The sequence below is a fragment of the Acomys russatus genome, chromosome 1 (genome assembly GCF_903995435.1).
Source record: "Acomys russatus chromosome 1, mAcoRus1.1, whole genome shotgun sequence".
Taxonomy (NCBI): Eukaryota; Metazoa; Chordata; class Mammalia; order Rodentia; family Muridae; genus Acomys; species Acomys russatus.
The window spans coordinates 90,229,471-90,251,252 of record NC_067137.1 but is presented as its reverse complement, the minus strand read 5'-3'; the positions used below and the strand labels follow the sequence as shown (position 1 = coordinate 90,251,252).

Sequence of the window (21,782 nt, the reverse complement as noted above, 5' to 3'; positions counted from 1 at the left end):
TCAGTGATTAAGAGCACTGGAAGGACCTGGGATCAATTCCAAGCACCCATATCGTGGCCTCTAACTTTCTGTAACTCCAATTTCAGGGGACCTGACTACCTCTTCTGGCCTCCAAGGTGGGCAAAACACTCATATACATAAAAGAAAAATTTTAATTTTAAAGTGGCTTGTGAAGTTGTTAAGCCATTTCTATTAGAGTGGATTTCTATGAAGGATAGATTTGTTTTCATATTAGGGAAGATGGCTAATAGCATTTTGTTATTTGTAAACTGGGAAAATGAAACACTTGGCTCAGAATTAAGAATAAGACCTGAGAAAGTATCCTAAGCTGATTAGCTTTTGAACTCTTAAGCTCCCTTCCTAAGACACCAAACTCTTATTTCCTCAGAAATCTGTTTGCACAGATGATTGTCTGTGGTTGGAGCCTTGTACTGCCCAAGTGTTTTCCAACCATTGGCTGTCACAAAGAATTTGAGTGTCCCTCAAACAAAACCTTTGCTTCCTGCTACTTGTTTTACGTATATTGTATGTTACTATATGTTGCTAAACCTGTCTGACCTCTGCTGACCCCTTTGAGTGCTTGTTAACAATGCATGATCTTGTAATCTGTGACTTAACGAGTCATAGTCTCTTAAGAGTTGGGCTTCAGAGCCAGCCCTCCTCTGGAGGGCACACCAAAGTTTAAGACTCTTCCTTTCAAGTTCCTGAGCGAGAGTCTGAAGCTAGAGAGAGGAGGATACTTGGAGAAGTGTAGACAGGAAACAAACTGAAAGAAGGGGTTGACTGGGTTGACTGAGGAGAAGCGTTAGCCTTAGGTGTCGTCAGCCTCCTGTGAACTGGGAATCTTTTAGAGAGACCACCACTTGGGGATCACCAAGGACTGTGTGTCAGGAGTAGGCCTCAGGACGTGAATTTGTTCTTAGTGTTTTCTAAGTTGGGTACCATCTAAAGATAGGCACCACCCTGTTAGGCAGGACGATGGCTGGACTTTCATAAAGATGCCATGGCTGTGGGCTGGCCTTGTAACTGAATCATGCTGCTTTGTGCACCTGTCTGGCAGTCAGGCAGAGTTACTTGTTCTCATTTGCATAAGTTAACAGGACTGTACAGCTCAGCTTTTGAGTCAGAAACACTTGACTTTAAACTTGCGGGGACATGATACGAGACCTGTAAAGGATGGAACTGCAGTCACCCCTTTGGGGACATTGTGCCTCAACTCTTCCTGGAGCAAGCCAGCAACTCCCTGCTTAAGAGAACACGGTTTCCTGGGTAACTGACGCTGCATGTCCAAGAGGGAAGTGCAGTGTAGGCAGTTATCTATTCTTATCAAGCGCCAGTGAGTAATTCTTATTGGTTAAAAATAGCATATTGCTGTTTGGGAGAAGTGGAGCTATAGGCTAAAATGTTTTTAGGGTGTGTGGTTGGTTGGTTTTGTTTTTTAGGCAGGGTCTCACAATGTAGCCCTGTGTAGCGCAGACTGGCCTTGAACTCACAGAGACCTGCCTGCCTCTGCCTCCCAAGTGCACCACCATGCCTGGCAAGGTGTGTTTTCACTCTGTGCATAGGTTCAATTTTCTGAGAGTTTTAAAATCACATTGCCTAATATTCAAGTCATCTTCCATCCTGCCTCTTAGATTAATGTTATAATTTCCAAAATACTAGAAGAAAATTTGAGGGGAAAGAGATCCTTGGCCTAAAGACGTCCTTAGGTCTCTGGATACAAGTCTAATTCTTTTTTTTTTTTTTTTTTTTTTTTTTTGGTTTTTCGAGACAGGGTTTCTCTGTGTAGCCTTGGCCATCCTGGACTCACTTTGTAGACCAGGCTGGCCTCGAACTCACAGCGATCCGCCTGCCTCTGCCTCCCAAGTGCTGGGATTAAAAGCGTGCGCCACCACGCCCGGCACAAGTCTAATTCTATGCCAAATTCTATGCTCTGACCCACCTGCAAAAGCCTCACTTTTGATAGACATTTATTAAGAGCCAGTCTACTAGAGAGCTTTAGTTGGTTTGGGGGGAGAAGTGGGGGGCCTGGGGGTTTGTTTTGTTTTTAGACAAGTTCTGACTATATAGCTCAGGTTGGCCTTGTGTGACCCTCCTTTCTCAGCCTCCCAGGCACTGGTATTACAAGACTGCCATTGGACCTGGAAAGAAAATACTTTTAAAGTTGCTTGTGACTTTAAAATGACAGGGCATCTGGGAGGAGCTCTTTAGTGGTCTTTGCCATGGCCAGCTATCAAACGCTTCCCACTCAATCCTGGTTGCTTTGTTTTTCGTCTTCTGTGTAGATCTGGAGCCCATACAAGCAGCCAGGATGCACAGGAGACCTTGATGGTCGAATTGAAGATGATTCCCGCTGCCTCTACACCCACGAAGAGTACATCAGCCTTGTATTGAACAGTGGGAGTGGCCTGTCCCACGACTATGCTAACCAGTCAGTACAGGAAGACCCCCGGATGATGGCTTTCTTTGACTCTTTGGTGCGACGCGAAATTGAGGGCTGGAGCTCCGACTCAGACAGTGACCTCAGTGAGAGCACTATCCTTCAGCTACATGCGGGGGTTAGTGAACGCTCTGGCTACACTGACTCCGAATCCTCAGCCTCACTGCCCCGCTCCCCACCTCCCACAGTAGACGAGTCTGCTGACAACGCCTTCCACCTGGGGCCTCTACGTGTCACTGCCACAAATGCAGTGGTATCAACCCCAGCAACACCCACTTGTGAGGATGCAGGCTCTCGACAGCAGCGCCTATCTGCTCTGCGTCGCTACCAGGACAAGCGCCTCCTGGCCTTGTCCAATGAGTCTGATTCTGAGGAGAATGCCTGTGAGGCCGAACTGGACACAGATCTCTTCCCTCGGCCTCGGTCACCCAGCCCTGAGGATGGATCTAGCAGCTCCAGCAGCTCCAGCAGTTCCGAGGATGAAGAAGAACTGAACCAACGCCGAGCCACCACCCGGCAGCGAAATGCTATGCGGAGGCGACAGAAGACAGCCCGGGAAGAGCGACCCAATGCTCCAGTCAAGCCTGCTAATACCTACATTGGAGAGGACAATTACGACTACCCCCAGATCAAGGTGGATGACCTCTCCTCCTCCCCAAACTCCTCCCCAGAGCGGAGCGCTTCCACTCTGGATGTTCAGCCAAGCCGGGCACCACCAGCTGCCAACATGGAGTCAGTTGAGCGAAAGATTTATAAAGCTTACAAATGGCTCCGCTGCTCCTATATCTCTTACTCAGGTAACAAAGATGGAGAGCCCTCCTTAGTGACAGGGGAGGCAGATGAAGGAAGAGCGGGAACCAGCCACAAAGACAGCCCCGCCCCGTCTTCCAGTAAGGAAGCCTGTCTCATGGACACAGCCCAGAGGGACCAGGACCTGCCCCCTGAAGGCTGCAGCAGAGATGCCTATAAAGAAGGGACGTCTACCAGAAATCCCAGCAGTGGCACTAGCCATGAGCACAGTGACCATCCGTGGGCAGAGGCGGCAGAGGGTGACTCTCAGGACACTAACAGTGGGCCTCTAGAACACTCTTTTGAAACCAAGAAGCTTAATGGAAAGGCCCTGAGCAGTCGGGCTGAGGAGCCACCCTCTCCTGTCCCCAAGCCATCTGGTTCCACTCTCAACAGTGCATCCAGCAACTGTCCCAGGACCCAGTCTGATGACAGTGAGGAGAGGAGCCTTGAACCCCTCTGTGCCAACCACAACAATGGACGCTTGCACCCCCGATCCCTTCACCCCCACAACAATGGGCAGAACTCTGGGGAGCTGGAGACAGTGGCCTACTCTTCCGCAGGACACCCAGACACTGACCATGATAACCTATCTCTGACAGGGACACTTGTACACAAAGATTGTTGTGGGTCTGAAGTGGCCTGTGAGACCCCAAGTGCTGGAATGAGAGAGGACCCCACTGACCCCTCAGCCACGGACAGCAGCAAGGTTGTTCATGGCCACAGTGCCCTCAAAAGGCACCGAATTGAATTGGAAGACACAGATTCTGAGAATTCCTCCTCAGAGAAGAAATTAAAAACATGATAAACACAAAGGGAAAACAAAAAGCTACAAAAAAAGTAGCCTTACAAAATAATTTTTCTTGTTTAGTGAACACAGAGGAAAGGAAAAAGTATTAAAGGCACATAAAACCAGGGCCTGAAACGTGTCTGCTGCTGCTCCCTTCTGTCCCCCACTCACCAGTGGTTGGAATGTGCAGCTGGCACTGCCTTGTGCTCTGCCGTGTGGGGCAGACTCCTAATGGTCCTTCTCTAGTGAGATGTGAGCATAGCATTCCGGTGCAGGTTCTGTGACAGTGAGCCCGTCTTGGGATAGTCAGTTTGTTCTTGTGTGTGTGTGTGTGCCCACTGGCACATGTGGGTTTGTTGTCTTAGGAGACCTTTCTTTTAATTGTCCATCAGCAAAGGCCTGTCGGTCTGTGGCTTCTGCTATCTCACCTGTTCATTGTTCACATGACATGGTGTCCTGGTCCTAACAAAGAGTGTCTCTTAGGTCAGGTTGTGCTGCGGTGAGTTGTAGATTTATGCTAACAGGAAGGAGAGGTGAGCGGAAAGAGGCCTTCCTTTGGCTCATTGGCCGTGCTGAAGAGGAATACATGGCTCCTTTCTTAAATGTTCCATGTTTTTTCCAACTAACACATCACTGGGCATTCACTGTGGCTCTGAGTGGAACACTGTCCATGCTAATGAGAGGTTGACACTAGAGCTCAGACCCTGATTGTGTCACTGCAGAAGGGGCAGAGCTGTGAGGTGCCGTCCAATGACTAGTGGACAACACACTTTAACCACCTACGTGCAGGGCTCCTAACAGGCCAGCAGGTGCTTCCTTGGCTCCAGGTAATGGAGTCCAGGCATGCTGAAAGAAGAAAAGACCTCTTGGGAGGGCTTTGTACTCTAATGAAATGGCTGGTGGAGGACTGCTAAGGAGTCGTAGTGAAGAGCAGAGTGTGGTACTGTATTTTAGTCCAGTGCTAGTCCATCAGCCATTGGGGCTGGCACCTTCCCTAGGCTTGCAGTTGTCAGAGGCTGTGGAGTTCCCCTGAACTTCACAGAGTAGTGATGTCTGTTAGGCAGTGTGGAGAGACAAGACTCTGGTTTGTCTCCTGGCTCCTGGAAGACATTCTGTTCTGTTGATGTAGGTAACAATGGAGAGAAGAAAATATCAAATTCCAGTGTGTAGTGGTGATTGTAGTCCCTGAGTTGTCAGTGAAAGGTAGTACAAGACAGGAAGACCTACGGATGCCCAGATGTCTTGTTGGTATAGATGTTAAAAGCAGGAGGAAAAGAAAACAGTGGGACTTTGGATGCAAAGGTGCTAGACAGCTGGAGCCTGGCTGACCTGGCATAGGGAGGACTTACACACGGCAACTGTGGCCTCACTGACCCAGCGTTCCTTTCTAAGGAGGACCTGTCCTGCTGGACCAGAACAAGAGACCACCACCTGTGGAGTCTGAAGAATGGATGATGCTCAGTGCTGGGAGCCAGGGTTCTTAGAAAAGGAAGGTGGTTGGTAAAAGGCAGATATGTCCTCTTTCCGAGCCTTGTGGAGAGGAGATGAGTGATGTGGCTGAGGTGTGCATGCACGGTTTGGGAAGGAGAGGAAGGCGCCTGTGTAGGGTGGGGACACATACAGTCAGCAGCTGGACTCTCCCTGGGGAGTGGGACAGTGCTTCTGTAACCAATGTTAGAATTACTTTAGATTTGTAATCAAAATGGTTCTATGATTTATCTTTTGACTATTTACAGATAATTGTAAATTCCGGTTTTATAAGCCCAAGTCATTTTACATTTGCTTTCCCAAGATTATTAAATTGGAATTTTTAATCCTTTATATACAAAAAAGTTATAACTACTCAGTGTGTGTCTCTCTTGCCCTTAGTCAGCATACCTGGTTCTTCTGTTCTGTTTTACTTTAATCAGATTGACAGTATCTTCCTGGAGGAAGAAGAAAACAAAATTAGCTATTGATAATTAGTTTCCAAGTGCCAAGTGTGGTCTTCTATGCTAAAAGCTGTCTGTCTCATGTGGGTCCTCAAAAAACATTGGAAAGTCTGAGTTCATTTGGTCTGTAACTGGAGATGCTGAGAAAGGTCCCCCTTTGGGGGATGTGTTCCATCTTTGCAAGAGACTCCAGCGCCGTAGGTTCAGGTTGTCAGGAGCTGGGCCCCGAAATTACCACCAGAGCAAAAGAGAAAGGGGCGCTTATTTTAGCCACTCCACACCTTTCCAGAGGGCCAGGAACAACTGCAAAGGTCCCTTTGCTTAGACCATTGTAGAATCCAGGCCTCCTATGTGCTAGATTCTTCATGGTGGTGTTTTCCTTGCAGGCGGGGCACTGATGAGGCCAAGGCCTCCTGGAAGTGCCTCTTAAGCATCTTTCTTCCTGCATCCTGTACATAATGTTGAAGTGGCAGGTCCAGGTAGTGAAACTTTCTCCTCCCTTTATTTCTCACCTGGTTTTGTAAATGATTCTCAACCGATAAATGAGTCCAGTGAGTTGTTGGCTTGAGGCAAATGAAGTTTGCAACTGTGCTGATTTAATAGGAGTCTCGTGTTGTCTGTCAAGGTGCCTTCCTCTGCTGAAGCCTTACCTCCTCACAGCCCTGCCTCTTCTCACCCAGCAATGCTGACTCTCCTCTGTGTATATGCAAATAAACCTATTAACCACTTCTCCCCGGCTCCCTCCTCTCTTCCTGGGAAGACTTGGTTGCTTAGACACCCTCTTCCTTTATTTCTTGGCCGTTTTCATTCCTGTCCAGTTGAAAACTTGAGTTAAAGCCACACTAAAGGCTAGAAGACAAATACCATGTCTGACAGTGGTCATGTCACTTCTAGGTTTTGAGACAAAGGTCACATCTGGCAATGAAAGGCTGTGTCCACTTGGTCTCCTTCTCCAGACTCAGGGACTCAAGATGATGAGATCCTGGAACTGGCATTTTTGTTAGTTGGAATTTCACATTGCAGTGAAGTACCACCCCCAGCATCCCCCAGCAGATGTTTTCTGGTGCTTCCAAACACCATGATGCTTTTCATGACATCTTAGGTCCATTGCAAACTTTAAAAAGAGAACAGAGGCCAGGCGTCGTGGCTCAGGCCTTTGATCCCAGCACTTGGGAGGCAGAGACAGGCAGGTCTCTATAAGTTCCAGGACAGCCAAGGCTACACAGAGAAACTGTCTCAAAAAAACTGAGAGAGGGGAGTAAAAAATAGCAGAACACGTGTCATTCCTATAAGACTGATAAATATGTGTAACTGAAACATTCCTACCCACCAAGGCTTGTCAGAAAAACACCCTTCAGAGGAAGCCTGTTCTTTCCGTACAACCCGAGTACAACTGTGTAGTATGCCATGAGAGACACTAAGGTGCAGTCACACTCCAGAGCCCTGGATAATGGCCTTGGTTTTTGTTGGGAAGTTTAGGTTTGGTATTTAGGGTGGGGGTGGGGCGGTAGATGTTTTATTTCTATTTATTGTGTTTTGCTTCAAAACAATCACAGTCTCGTGGTATAGCCCAGGCTAGTCCTCAACTGACAGTCCTCCTGCCTTCAGCTGCTAATGTAAACTACCATTCCCGCCTGTATCTTTTTTTTTTTTTTTTCTTTTTTTTTTTCTTTTTAGGACAGGGATTCACTAAGTAGCTTATAATCCTGCTTCAGCCAGGGTACTAGAATTGCAGATGGACACAGACACACACACCATCATACCTAACTCTAGGGTAATGGCCTTTGGTAAGCTGTGTGGCTCTCTCCAGTAGGGTTATTCCAGTCAGAATAGTCATTTGTCCTTGAGCATTTGATCAATTTGTCCTTTAATCCCAGCACTCAGGAGGCAGAGGCAGGCGGATGTTGGCTGTTTTTTTACAATAAAACTTTATTATACAACCCAACTAGCTTATACAAGAAGGAAAAAGGTTAAAGGGACAAAAGAGTGAACCTTCCGGTAGCCGTTCCATGGGACCATGGGACGGGTCCTTAGGTGTCTCTCTGGCCTGCGTGCTGGTCCAGCTGGTCCACTGCTCTCCCCGCGCTCTCTCGCCCAGCTGACTGTTGTTCTCTCTTCCCCAACTCCCTGAGTCACGTGGGAAAGACCATCTCCTTCTCCTGGTGAGGGTCAATTAGAAAGACAATAGTCCAGGTGGGGTTCCCAGGTCTGCTTCCTGAATTCCAGACCCAGGATGACTCCACTCAGTCTGTCACAAGGTATTCATGGGGTGCCCCAAGGGTAAAGCCCGCCAAGACTGCTCCCACCTGTGACAAGGCTTATTCTTTCCCACAGGCGGATCTGCAAATGAGTTCAAGGCCAGCCTGGTCTACAAAGTGAGTTTCAGGACAGCCAGGGCCACACAGAGAAACCCTATCTTGCAAAGGAAAAAAGAAAAGAAAACATGAGTCTGAATAAACAACGTAATTTTCATTGTCTTCAAAGATCCATTGTGTCTAACAGTATAAATTATAATCTGACCCATCTGAACTCTAATTGTATTTTATTGCTAGTAGGTAAGATGCTTTTTGGAATGGAAACGTAGAGCAGGAGGAGTCCCTCAGCTCACGTTATAATGTATGGAAGGGTTCTGCGGAGTTTTTGGACCTGGTTCTGGGCCAACCCTAAGAGAACCTGGAAAGGGGAAAGCCATGGAAAAGTGCTGCATATGCCAAAGAAGGGTTAACCAGTTCTCCATGCAGGGTGTGTGTGTGTGTGTTCTTTATTGTTGGGGGATGGTCTGATGTATTTTGATGCTAATTACTACTTGCTGTCTCTGTGAAACCCCCCCCCCCTTTTTTTGATTAATAGAAGGCCACACACCTGGGCAGGGCAAATGAGATAGAGGTGTAACTAAGGTGTCGAGGCTTAGAGGGAGACAGAGAGGAATCCTGGGAAGAAGGAGGAGGAAGAAAGAAGAAAGACTGAGGAGGAGGAGAAAGCTGCCATGGCTGAAGCACGTGGCTGGTGTGGATGGAGATTTGGCCCAGATGGAAAACAGCAAGTATTTGGGATTATGGATGGGAGGTAGCTTGGTAGAAATTATTAGAAGCAGATGTCATGGGATTGGGGCAGGTATCCATACCTGCCCCACCATGGGAAGTAGTTTAGAGGACTAATGTCTGCCCTGCCCCAGGTTAACTAAGGCTATTTTAAAATATAACAGGTGTTTGTGTCTTGATTGATTGCTAGCCGGGCACACTGATAATACTAATAATATTAATAATTAAAAATAACACAGTAGCTCCTCCAAAAAGAAGCTAAACCAACAAGGAAGTCTGACTAGCCAAGGAAGGAAAGGTGAAGTTCACCACCTGCCTCATTAAAGGAGCCGACTTAACAATACAGGGACATGGTTGTGGTTCTCGGGTTGGGCAGAGAAATGTGAGAGGGGAGGGGTTTGCATTGGTGGTGGCAAAGAGGCAATGGAATTAGACTAAAGGTGAAGTGGTTCCAAGTAAAGTACATCTGCCTGAAAGGAGGCTAGAACAGAGCATCATGGGTCAGACAAAACCCCGAAGAGCCAAAGCCTAAAAAGCACATTGGAAGCCGGGTGCAAGCCTTTAATCCTAGCACTTGGGAGGCAGAGGCAGGGAGATCTCTAAGTTCCAGCACAGCCTGGCCTGTTACACACAGAGAAACTCACTGTGTAGGCCAAAACAAAAGCCAAAACAAAAAATGGAGGACCAGCAGCAGCAGCAGCAACAGTGCTTTGGAGCTGACCATACAGCATAAGGGGAAAGGCCCTCACCAGCTGCTTTTGTCCCATTATGAAAATGGAAAATCAAGTTCCAGTTGCAGGGCTTCCTGAATGTGCTTCCTGGGGCTTGGCTTCCTTCATGAAGTTCCTTACAGCCTCACTCTACCAAGTGTGACTGGGGCTGGATCACAACATACAGCAATAGTAAGGGAGAGCCTGATTGGTCAGGTTTAAAGCATGCATGGGCTTAAGTTCAAGAAAGGTCCTAGTAGCTATGTGTAGTGGTGTACACCTTTAATCCCAGCACTTTGGAGGCCTACACAGTGAGTTCCAGGACAGCCGAGGCTGTATAGAATGACCCTGACTCAAAAGGGCCCCATGAGGAAAAGCATCTTTCAAGTGGAATCTTCCAACTGCAAGCCAAATCGTTCCCTTCTGCAACTAGCAGGGACAAGCAGTTTGGAGTTCATGCCTCCTCTGGGTCTGGGGTGGATTTGCTTGTTTTGTGGTGCTGAGGCTTGAACTCAGGCAGCTGATCTCAGCTTTATCTGATTCTGCACATGATTATCTCTTGGGAAACAGCTGGCTGGCAGAGGTCAGTGCCTGGATCACCAGTTGCCCAGCTTGGACCTCCCATGGAGAGACCTACCAAGATGTCATCATTTGAGTTCCTACAGATTCGGTGGGGTGCTGCTTGTGTCGCTCAGGAACATGGTTAAGCCTAGTCACCTGCAGTCTGTCTACTGCTTCTCTTCCCCGGGTTTCAAGTCCAGTAGACAAGCGCGTCATAAGGCAGGGGGATTAAATTATTCCTGAGGGGACAGTTTAGCCCTGCTAAACACTGCATGAACCCCTCTTCACCCTCCAGGAATCCAGAAGAAGGTAAGCTCTTGGGTTCCACTTGGAGTGAAGGAAGGGTAGGCTGGGCTGATGCTGGGGAGACAATAGGAGCTTCTAAACAAGAGTCAGACTTACCCAAAACACTGAAATTGCTGGGGATCAGGTTTACAAAGCCCAGCTAGGATGGTGCTGTAATCTCAGCACCTGGGAGGCGGAGGCGCAGGGATGGGGAGTGCAAAGCCAATGCTACATAGTGAGACCTTGTCTTAAAATAAACAATGCCCTACCACCACCACCACCACCACAAAAAAAAAAAAAAAAAAAAAAAAAAAAAAAAAAAAGCCAGACAGTGCTAGTGCACACCTTTAATGCCAGCACTTGGAAGGCAGAGACAGGTGAAACTCTGAGTTCAAGGCCAGCCTGGTCTACAGAGTGAGTTCCAGGGCAGCAAGGACTACACAGAGAAACACTGTATTTGGGGATGGAGGGAGTCAAGCTTTTTTTTTTTTTTTTTTTTTTTTGGCTCAGTAGTTAAGAGCACTGTCTGCTCTTCTAAAGGACCTAGGTTCAATTCCCAGCACCCACATGACAGCTCACAACTATCTGTAATTCCAGTTCCAAGGGCTCTTGACACCAATGCACATAAAATTAAATACATTTTAAAAATACCAGCTCATCTGCTCTAGTTGGGATTCCAGCACTGTAGTCCTAGGCTTCTCTGGTTATGAAATCCACCTTTCTTGTGCTCACAAACCTGTCTTCCTTCAGGTCTAATGACCTGTTGACCATCATCCATGACACTGCTATAAAGCAAAATGCTGACCAGAAATAGAGGTAGAGTGCCCTGTGGACTCTCTAAAAATGTCATGTCTCAATCTTTATTCTCAGCATGCACTGGAGCACATACGCAAATGAAGTTCAGTGTTGCAAAGCTAGGGCCCCCTTCTTTTCCTGAACACTTCGGAGTAAAGCGAGCCACAGAAGCATCTAGAAAACCAGAAGCTTTGAAAGGAATGAAATGGCAGCAGCTTTGGGGGAGCCCTAGGCACCGTAGCTGCTACTCTCCCATCCCCAGCTGCCAGCAGACCTCCAGTGCCATTGCCGAGGACTGACCGACTGTTCACTTAGGGCTGGCGTCTGTCAAGCAGGGTTGTTGCTTTCACTTTAAAAAGAGCCTATTACGAGGAGAGCAAAACGAGGACAAAGCCATACACATCACACACGTGGATTCTCTAAGACTTCTGCAACACTCTTCTGCCTTTTGTTTTTTGTTGGTTTTGTTTGGGTTTTTGTTTTGTTTTTTGTTTTTTTTTTTTGGTTTTTCAAGACATGGTTTCTCTATGGATCCTTGGCTGTCCTGGACTTGCTTTGTAGACCTGGCTGGCCTAAAACTCACAGCGATCTGCCTGCCTCTGGCTCCCGAGTGCTGGGATTAAAGGCGTGCCTTTAAAGAGGCACCATGGGGAGCCGAGTGTGGTGGCACATGCCATTAATCCAAGCAGAGAAAAGCAGATCTCTGTGAGTTTGAAGCCAGCCTGGCCTACAATGTGAGTCCAGCACAGCCAGGGCTACATAGAGAAACACTGTCTCGAAAAACCAAAAAAAAAGAAAGAAAGAAAGCACCATAGCACCTGGCAGTTATAGCACACACATCCCAGCACTAGAGAGGCAGAGGTAGGTAGATCTCTGAGTTCAAGGCCAGCCTGGCCTACAGAGTGTTCCAGGACAGCCAGGACTGCACAGAGAAACACTGTCTTGAAAAATAAAAAAAAGAACAAGAATAAAAAAGACACCGGGTGGTGGTAGCACACACCTATAATCCCAGCACTTGGGAGGCAGAGGCAGGCGGTTTGCTGTGAGTTCGAGGCCAGCCTGGTCTACAAAGCAAGTCCAGGACAGTCAAGTCTACACAGAGAGATCTTGTCTTAAAAAAAAAAAAAAGTTTTAAAAGGGCATCATACAAATAGCATAGCTGATTAAAAGCACTACAAAATACTGAATTGTGTACCTTGGATGGGTAAATTTCAGGGCACACAAGCTATCGCTAAAAATGTTTAAAAGGAAAAATCAAAAGGGAAAGAAAAAGCTCCTGTGAACTGGCCTTGGCTACTTCCTCCTTACGCTTCTGGTTTCAAGCAGGAACTGCGCAAAGTTCACCTGGGTTAACCCTGCCTAAGGGCCACTGTACTCCAGTGGCACATGGTTGCCTCTGGCCTTTTCAGGCCTGGGAAAACCAGACTGGCTAAGGGTTCCTGGAAGGAACTCAGAACTGGAAGCAGGGGTACTGGTTAGCAACCTCTATCATCTGCTCTCAGAACACTTCCTCAACTGCCTATGGATGGATCTTATGACCGTACCAGCCTCAGCAGGCATCACAGTGGAACAAGAGAGAGACACCAGAGACACCTGGCCAGTAGTTCGTCAGTGGTATCTGGAAGAAGACACATGTTTTTTTTTTCTTGTCAGCACCAATACTGGTTGGGTGATTTTAGAACACTTGGTGACTCTGTTCCTTTTAGGAAGTGGGTACAAAACACCAGGAGCAATTTGGATAGGAAGTAAGAAAATGCACATGAAAACTCTCAGCACCATCCCTATCCCATAGATAGAACCCGCTAGCTGTTCGCTGGATCCCCAACCTCGCCTGCCCCTCAAAGCAGGCAGCCAAAAATACACAATCTTGAGTTTGGGGAAGTAGGCAGAAGGGTTAAGATGGAAGTAAATTCATAGCCATAGTTGAAATCTTCCTGTATCTCAGAGACGGGTGCTGAGAAACAAAGATGAACACAATGGTTCTGAGTCAGCTGTCCTGGGTCCAAGAGAATGGAACCCAGTTTAACCCTGGGGGTCAGCCAGGAAATGAAGCCGCTCGCTGACAGTTGCCTGACGGGCCCCGCCTCCCCCGGTGTATCTGTAGATGGGCTTCTTTCATCCAGCCTACAATAATGCTCATCTTTTGCAACTTACTGACATAAGCAGAGATGAGAAGATGCTCCATAAGATTCCTGACCACCCTTCCTGTGCAAACAGAGTGGGCGTGGCCATGTGCCACCCAGGGGTGCAGCTGTAAGTCTCTGGGTAGAGACAGCAGGAGCCAATTTCCCTTCAGGAGCCTTTGAAGTCTGAATGAAATCTTGCTTCATGAAGATGCTGGTGATGACAGGTGACAGAAAATGCCTGTGCAAACGGATAGGGCTGGAACCCAGGACAAATGGCTTGCTGAGGAGCCCATTGACATATGAAAGTGGACCTGGCTGCCAGGTTCTTCCTGAATCCCTCAGTCCCTACCTGTTACAGGGTATGGCTGGCATACCCTGCCCACAACCCTAAACTTCTCCAGCCAAGGGGCTGGGCTGCCCTTCCCTATATATTCCAGATGTTTTGTTACAGTCCTTTTGGCTCTTTCGTCTACCCTTCGCCCTCCTGGCCTCTTGGTCTGGCTCTCAGCTCTGTTCTCCCCTTTCCTCACATGACCCAGCTCAGGGTCGTGTTCACTCTGGACTCTCCCAGATGTCCCTGCTCCTGGCTATGTCTCCCTTTTATACACAATAAACCTTCTCCTCTACCATACCTGGGACTAGTCATATCCTTTTCTGGTTTTTGTTGTTGTTGTTGTTTGAGACAGGGGTTCGCTGTGTAGCCTTGGCTGTCCTCGACTCACTTTGTAGACCAGGCTGGCCTCGAACTCACAGCAATCTGCCTGCTTCTGCCTCCCAAGTGCTAGGATTAAAGGCGTGCGCCACCATGCCCTGCTCCTTTTCTGTTTTATTTCTCTTTTCTTTCACAAACTACATGAAGATGATGGAGAGTTATTTCCTGCCACTATTGCTGAAAATGTCCAGAATGGAGTGGCCCCAACATATCCCAGGGTGCTACCTCTTCCTTTGTGGCTCTCTGGCTGGCCTCTTCTGAGGGGTTGTGATAGCTGTCACTGTCATTCTGGACAACACACTGCCTTGTTCTGGGGACAAGACAGAGAAACTTTCTAAAGTCCCTTCTTGAGTCTGAGGGTGGCTCTGCCTGGACCACTACAGCCAGGACAAGGCTTCAGCTCCCAAGGCTAGGAGGGCAAGAGGCAAGACTGACAGGAGCTGGTGACAACCCACCTGGAGTTGGTGACTTGCCATGCAGAAGAGCAATGGATGCCAAGAACACAGCCTCCATGTCTACCACAGGGCCATAAATCTCACTTACAGGTGAGACTGGCGCCAAGTACTTCCCAAAGTTCAATATCGGGTTTATGACAAATCCAAGACCAGCTGTTCCCAGTCTTAGCAACAGTGTAGTCAGCTGCCTTTCTCAATAATGTCACCGAAGGTCTTGACTGGTAACCGCCACCCCATTATGAGGGAGACAGGGCTAAAGCAGATGGAGTCTTTGTAGCTATAAAAGGGGCGCCCCCATTGATCTCCAAGGGACAACTGGGGCCTTTGCAACCAGTACTTGTTAAGAATAGCCAGAGATGAGCCTGTTAATTCCAGGACGGGCCTCAAGGAAGTTGAGGTAGGCTTATACTGGCCATGTTTTCAGATTTGTCATTTCCTGGGAGGCTCTGGCTTCTCCTTCTGCTCTCACCTCCTCCTTTCCTATTCCCAGGCTAAAAATGGACAAACCAGAGCTGATAATTGAGTTAGGTCAGTTTCCTCCCTGGCCCTGCCCTCCCCATAATCTCATTTCCAAGGGATGAGGAATGGCAGCGTCCAGGCTCAGGAAGAAACCAATTCCCTCGTGTCCGCTGGGCCTGTTAATTGGATAGAAGGAAGGGCTAGCTAAGTTTCCACAGAACCCCATTATGAACAGATTTCCTATGGTTCCCACAGGCCAGCCCCGGAGAGCTCTCCAGAGCCCAGCCTACAGGGAAATTCAGCTTCCAATTCAATTTCTGAATAAGTAAGTTAAGTATTTTTTAAATTAATTTTATGAGCATGGGTATTTGGCTAGCATGTTTATTTGTATGCCATGTGCATGCAGTACATGTGGAAGCCGGAAGGGGGCATTGGATCCCCTGGGACTGAAGTTACATATGGTTGTGAGCCACCATGTAGGTGCTGGGAATCCAGGCCCTTTGGAAGAGCGACCAGTGCTCTTAACCACTGTACCTTCCCTCCACGCCCCAAATAACCTAAGTCTTTATTAGACTAGTAGCTGTCAGTAACTGAGTGCCTACTGTGTGTAAGGGATAATGCTGGGGACCTTAGCATCCCCTTAGGGGTGTTCTGGATTAATGTTGAAACTGCTACTCTTGGCTAAGGGTCTCTCTTGCCACAGGAACCTACCTCTATTTGAATGGATATATATCTTTGGGCAGCTTGGTTGTTTGTAGGGGGCTATTCGTCCAATTTTTAAGACACTCTCATTATGGATCCCAGTTAGCCTTGAACTTATTAGGTAGCCCAGGCTTGCCTTAAACTCAAGATCCTACTTCTGCCTCTCAAATGCTGATGGCTAGTTTTGCAGGCACACGCCTTTAATCCCAGCACTCAGGGAGGCAGAGACAGGTGAATCTCCCTGAGTTCCAGGCCACCCTGGTCTACAAATTGAGTCCAGGACAGCCAAGGCTGTTACACAAAGAAACCCTGTCTCAAAACCAACCCCTGCCCTCAAAACAAACAAACAAACAAACAAACAAACAGCAAAAAAAAAAAAAAAAAAAACCCTGAGTATGAAGTGGCTCCCGGGGGAGCTGCCTAGCACCAGAGGCCACCAGGGTCCCCCAAGTTGTGACCTACGTTAGGTTTCTGGACAGCCCCACCCCTCTCTGAACCCCTCTTTGAATGCTTGCAAGGGATGGGCCAGAACTCAGCCCCTACTCCTGCTTCCCGCCCCCTGTACTCTGAGCCTGGAGTCAGGTCAGAGGCTCCAGGACTGAGGTGGAGGGGCACTGACTCCCCTCTTCCTGAGCGCTAGATTTTCCTCTCTGGTTGTACTGGCCGCCGTGCCTCATCCACAACTACCTAAGTCTCACCACCCCGACAGAGGAGGATGCCAGTTTTGCCTGTAGGTGTCATAAGAGTGTGCAAGCTTTGTGGGCACAGCTGTGAATCTCTTTACCTCTCAAAATTCCAGGAACAGGGGGAGCGTTTGAGACGTGCCTGTTGGGTAAATGGATAAGTGAACAAATGATGAAAACATCAGCTGCGGCTTTTTTTCTAGGTAACTTTTTAGTTCAGATTTTTTTCTTCTAGCCAAGAATTAACTGTGCTTCTTGCTGTTTTCTTTTCTTTCCTTCCCCCTCCTGCTCCCCTTCCTCTCCACGACCCCCTCTTTTTTTTTTTTTTTTTTTTTTAATAGAGCTTCATGTAACCCAGACTGGCCTCCTGGGCCCTGGCATTACAGGTGAGTATCATTTATGTCTGCTTTCATTTGATGCTGGGAATCAAACCCAGGGCTCCATGAATGCCAGGTAAGCACTTTGCCCTAATTTCCATATACAATTACGTGTTTATACATGGAATTTCCACGTTCTTTAATTGAGCCAGCTGAAGACCGAAAAAGCAAGTGCATCTCCGCTGAATCTCACAACGTCCTTCCCTTGTTGTTACTCCCCGAACAGCACAGTGTAACAGCTGTTACACAGTGTGACGCTGTATTAGGCTGGTATGGTTAACCTTGCCATTTTGATGGGAATTGAAAGATAAATAAGAGATGAGCGAAACACACTTCACTGTGTGTGTGCCAGAGTGTTTCCCAAGGAGATTAAGAAAGGCAGACCCAGCCGGGCATGGTGGCGCACACCTTTAATCCCAGCACTCGGGAGGCAGAGGCAGGCGGATCGCTGTGAGTTTGAGGCCAGCCTGGTTTACAAAGTGAGTCCAGGATGGCCAAGGCTACACAGAGAAACCCTGTCTCGAAAAACAAAAAAAAAAAAAAGAAAGGCAGACCCATCCTGTGGGGCCTCCATTCAATAGGAAGGAAGAAGAGGACTGAGCATATTTCTTCCTGCTCTCTGCTGTTATGTGAATTGCTGTCCCACCTTGGCCTCCCTCCACTATGCTCTGTGTTGGCACAGGCCCTGGAACAATGCAGCTGGTTGACCAGTGTGTGACCTCTGAAGCTCTGAGCCAAGACAAACCTTTCTTCCCTCAAGCTATTTCCTCTGGTGTTTTGTCACAGCGACAAAATAAAAGACAACCTTTAGTCCCAGCACTCAGGAGGCAGAGGCAGGTGGATCTCTGTGAGTTCAAGACCAGCCTGGTCTAACAAAAGTGAGTCCAAGACAGCCAGAGCAGTTACACAGAGAAACCCTGTCTCAAGAAAAATTCAAAAAACAAAAAACAAAAACAAAACTGATCTCATTATGTATCCCCATCTGGCCAGGAATGTGCTTATGTAGACCAGGCTAGCCTGAAACCCATAAAGGCTTGCACCCCCAAACCTAGCCTTGTATTTTTAGTGAATTTTGTCATCTGTTATTAGCCACTATTTATTCGAGGTGCACAGGTTTATGGATGCTTCCAGGCTGGTTGTTGTTGAACACTTAGAAATAGATGCAGAGAGAAGCCCCTTTCATCCTCAGACCTGCTGATGGAAACCTGCTTCCTATTTACCTGTAGATTGGGAACAGAGCCCGAAGAGTGCTGGTCTCAAAACCACCAGCCCTCAGCAAGGAAGGGAAAGTAAGAAAACGGTGTCTCAGCCTTTGCTGAAGAGAACTATAGGCCTGAACCCATCATCGGGAGTGGGGGGAGGGGGGAACCAGTGTCACCTGGAACTTTCAGGACTCACAGCATAGTTCCCTTCACACCATGGGGCGAGATCCCTTTACTCAGGAGACACAGGAAGTTTCCAGGCTCCCTGCACTGTGCCTACTCACCCACCCCCCTAAGTCCTCATGTCAGTGTAAGCTATAGTTTTGTTTTGTTTTGAGACAGGTTCCTCCGTGCAGCTCTGGCCATTCCTGGAACACACTCTATAGACCAGGCTGGCTTTGAACTCAGAGATCCACCTGCCTCTGCCTCCTGAGTGCTGGGACTAAAGGCGAGCACCACCACACCCCAACAAAGCTACATTCTTTACTTTGGAGTTAAAACACAAGAAGATACTTTGGAGAAAGTGTGGCTTTTGGTTTGTTTTTGTGCTATAGTATTTTTTTTTTTTTTTCTCCTTTTCCTTTTTGAGAGAGAATCTCACTATATATCTCTGGCTGGCCTGCAATTCCCTACATGGACCAGATTGGCCTTGAACTTGTGGTCATCTTCCTGTTTCTCTCTCTGGAATGCTCAAAAATGGAGTTGTAGCCTATATGATCTTTAGCAATGAATTCTAGCAAAAATTCCGGTGATTTTTACATCACAAGCCTGTGGAAACCAAGCCAAGACATGGAGCACTCCTGCCACGCCAAGGCACTGCGTGTGTCCTTTCCTGCCCCTACCTGGCACCCCACCCCAGCCTGCCAGGCAAGTGTGGCTCTGCCCTGATGTCCAGTGCCAGCGTTCTTCAGCCTGTTCTCTAAGAATGTGAGCCTCCTTCCCTGTGCTCTAAGGTCAGGTGAGCCCAGTACGACCTGAGGTGCAGACAAGAGCTTCCCAAGGACACCGCCTGGTGAGACCAGCGTCCCCACTGATATTGATGATATATACCAAGGCCTTCCTTGACCTTGAGCCTGGCCTGCCAGGCCTCCCTCCCTTACATACTGAGCACTGAACACAGAAGCTCAGTCTTCCACTAGCTGTGAAACATCCTTCAGCCCCACTCCCGCCCCTCCCAGTGTCTTCTTCACTAAACTGGCATTATAATGAAAGCTTTTTCAGAAGTTACACAAAGTGCTTTATAATCCCACAAGTGCCATAAAAGCAGAAGGAACCATTACCTTACCATAATAAATTCCCAGATCCTGTAAGGGGAGCAGCCCAGGAACTGCTCATCCGGGTAGGTTACAATGGTTTCTGACTAAAGGCCCGTAGCACCGTCATCTTCTTCAAAGTAAGGGGCCTGAAGTTGTCTGGGAACCCCTGAAAGGCCTTGATACAGCCTCTTCGCTACTTTAATTGCAGCTTTTATTTATTGAGGGCTCACTGTGTACCTAGTAAAGCACTTAAAGTTGAATATGCTAAGCGTGGCAGTGTGTGCCTGTAATTCCAGGATTTGGGACATGGAAAAAAGAGGATCAACTACACAGTGAAATCTACACAAGGCCCTGTCTCAGGGGAAAATTCTCTTAACAAATCTTCATAGGTCCTGTTTGTCAGATATTGTTCAAATACACAGGAGTTTAAGTAACATGTCCAAAGTCCTATAGCAAGAGTTAGACCAACAGTAGAAAGTGATAGACCTACAATTTGAACCAACAACTATGATTCTGTATCCTTCAATCTTCTTTAAAAAATTTTTTTTCTGCTTTTTGAGACAGGGTTTCCCTGTGTAGCCTTGGCTGTCCTGGACTCACTTTGTAGACCAGGTTGGCCTCGAACTCACAGAGATCCTCCTGCCTCTGCCTCCCAAGTGCTGGGATTACAGGCATGTGCCACCACACCTGGCTCTAAAAGAATTTTTTTTAGATCTGTTTTCTGTGCATGCTTTGCCTGTGTGTGTGGATGTGCACCATGCCTATTGCCTGTGGGGGAAGTCAGAAGAGGGTGTCAGATCCCTTGAAACTGGAGTTAGATATTATTGTAAACCACCATGAGGGTGCCGGGAATTGAACCCAGGTCCTCTGGAAGAGCAGTCAGTGCTCTTAACCACGGAGCCATCTCCCCAGCCCCTGTGCCCTTCAGTCTTACCCTGAGGGACCCTAAGATTTCTGCCACAAAAGAGAAATAGTGTCTGCCTTGTGTAATGGAAACACTATGTAAGAGAGTTTGACATGCGCTATTGCCTGTAAACACTATCGTCCCTTTGCACCGTATGTGCAGTGGGTGAATTTGGAGGCAAAGATGCTAATACCTCAATGGCTTCCAGGCCCCGCTGAAGATAATAACAGTGTGGTCAGAGGTTCCCTGGTGCAAAACACTTAGCACTCCACCAGGCGTGCATATCCAGCCCACCCTAAACGTTCACAGTTAAATGTTCTCCAGCATGATGCAATAATAACAATACTACCCAGACTATTTGCTGGAGCTGTCTTTTCTTTTAAGATTTTTTTTTTTTTGAAAATGTCATACATGAGTACTATATTTTCTCTCTCCTTTCCTTTTGTGTTTCTGTAACTTCTAAGTTGTCTATAATAATGTTACTTTTAGGGGGTTCAGTATATGTGCATGTATGTGTATACTGGAGATTGGACCTAGGGCTCTGCACTGCTAAGCATGTGCTCTGATCCATTTTAAACACTTTAATTGAATTCATCCATCCATCCATCCATCCATCATCCATTCATCCATTCATTCCTCTGGTTTCACTTCGTTTTGCTTTTTCAGTGTTGGGGGCTAAACCCGGCCTTGTGCCTGCTACACAGGCATCCTGCTCTTGGTGTACGTGTGTGGCCCAGTCTTCCATGCACGGTGACTCTGAGCCTGTAGACGCATGCTACCAGCACAATCACAATATGGAGCATCCTCGTCACCCCAGAAGGAGGGCTCCCTGTACTCCCAATGGATCTCACGTGTACAGCTACTAGCTCTGCCACCGTGTTGCTCAGTTAGATCTATCTTTTCTGGGGTTCGACGTAAGTTGGAGCACCCATATAAGCACCTCTCTGTCTCTCTTCTTTCTCTCATTGTGATTTTCTTCAGAAGCATATGTAGTGTTCTGTCCTTATTACTGTCCATTACCCGGACGTATCCCACTTTTTGTCTGCTCGTCTGTTGATGGGCACCTTGCGTGTTTACACTTTGGCCTTCTATGAGTAAATCTAAATCCAGAGCTACAAGTGGGACCCACACTTCCCTTCCGCTGAGATCAATGTGTACCAGTGGATTGTCAAGTCACATGGGAAAACTGCAAATCTTTTTTTTTTTTTTTTTTTTTTTTTGGAAGTGGCCGTACCACTTCCTGTGTCTGCTAGCATCATATCTTTGCCCAAACTTGTGCTGCTGGTAGCTTCTAGTAGGTGGGTAGTGGTCTGTCTTGTGGTTATAATTTACTGTTTTCCTGATGTCTACTGAGTCTGAGGATCTTTGCCCATACTTCTCTTCCATATATCTTCTCAGCAATGAGTTTGCTCAAACTTTATTGAAACAAAAACCAAGGGGCCTGGAAGACAGCTCAGAGCACTTGCTGCCGAGTCTGAGCACCTGGAAAGGACAAACACGAGCAAGGCACAGTGACTAAGGAAGCCCACTATGGAGTATGTTTGTGCTTATATACCAATAAAAA

General features: G+C 47.5%; 1 protein-coding gene across 2 annotated transcripts in view; it reads left to right on the top strand.

Moving 5' to 3' along the window:
- Window positions 1-4,154, top strand: part of Dcaf5 (DDB1 and CUL4 associated factor 5) — a 96,418-nt gene extending 92,264 nt beyond the window's left edge. For both annotated transcript variants that reach the window (XM_051148388.1, XM_051148381.1), the window contains exon 9: window positions 2,286-4,154. In XM_051148388.1, the coding sequence (XP_051004345.1) occupies window positions 2,286-4,034 (1,749 nt within the window). In that variant the 3' untranslated portion in view covers window positions 4,035-4,154. The remainder of the gene's footprint in view (window positions 1-2,285) is intronic.
- Window positions 4,155-21,782: the final 17,628 nt, after the last annotated feature.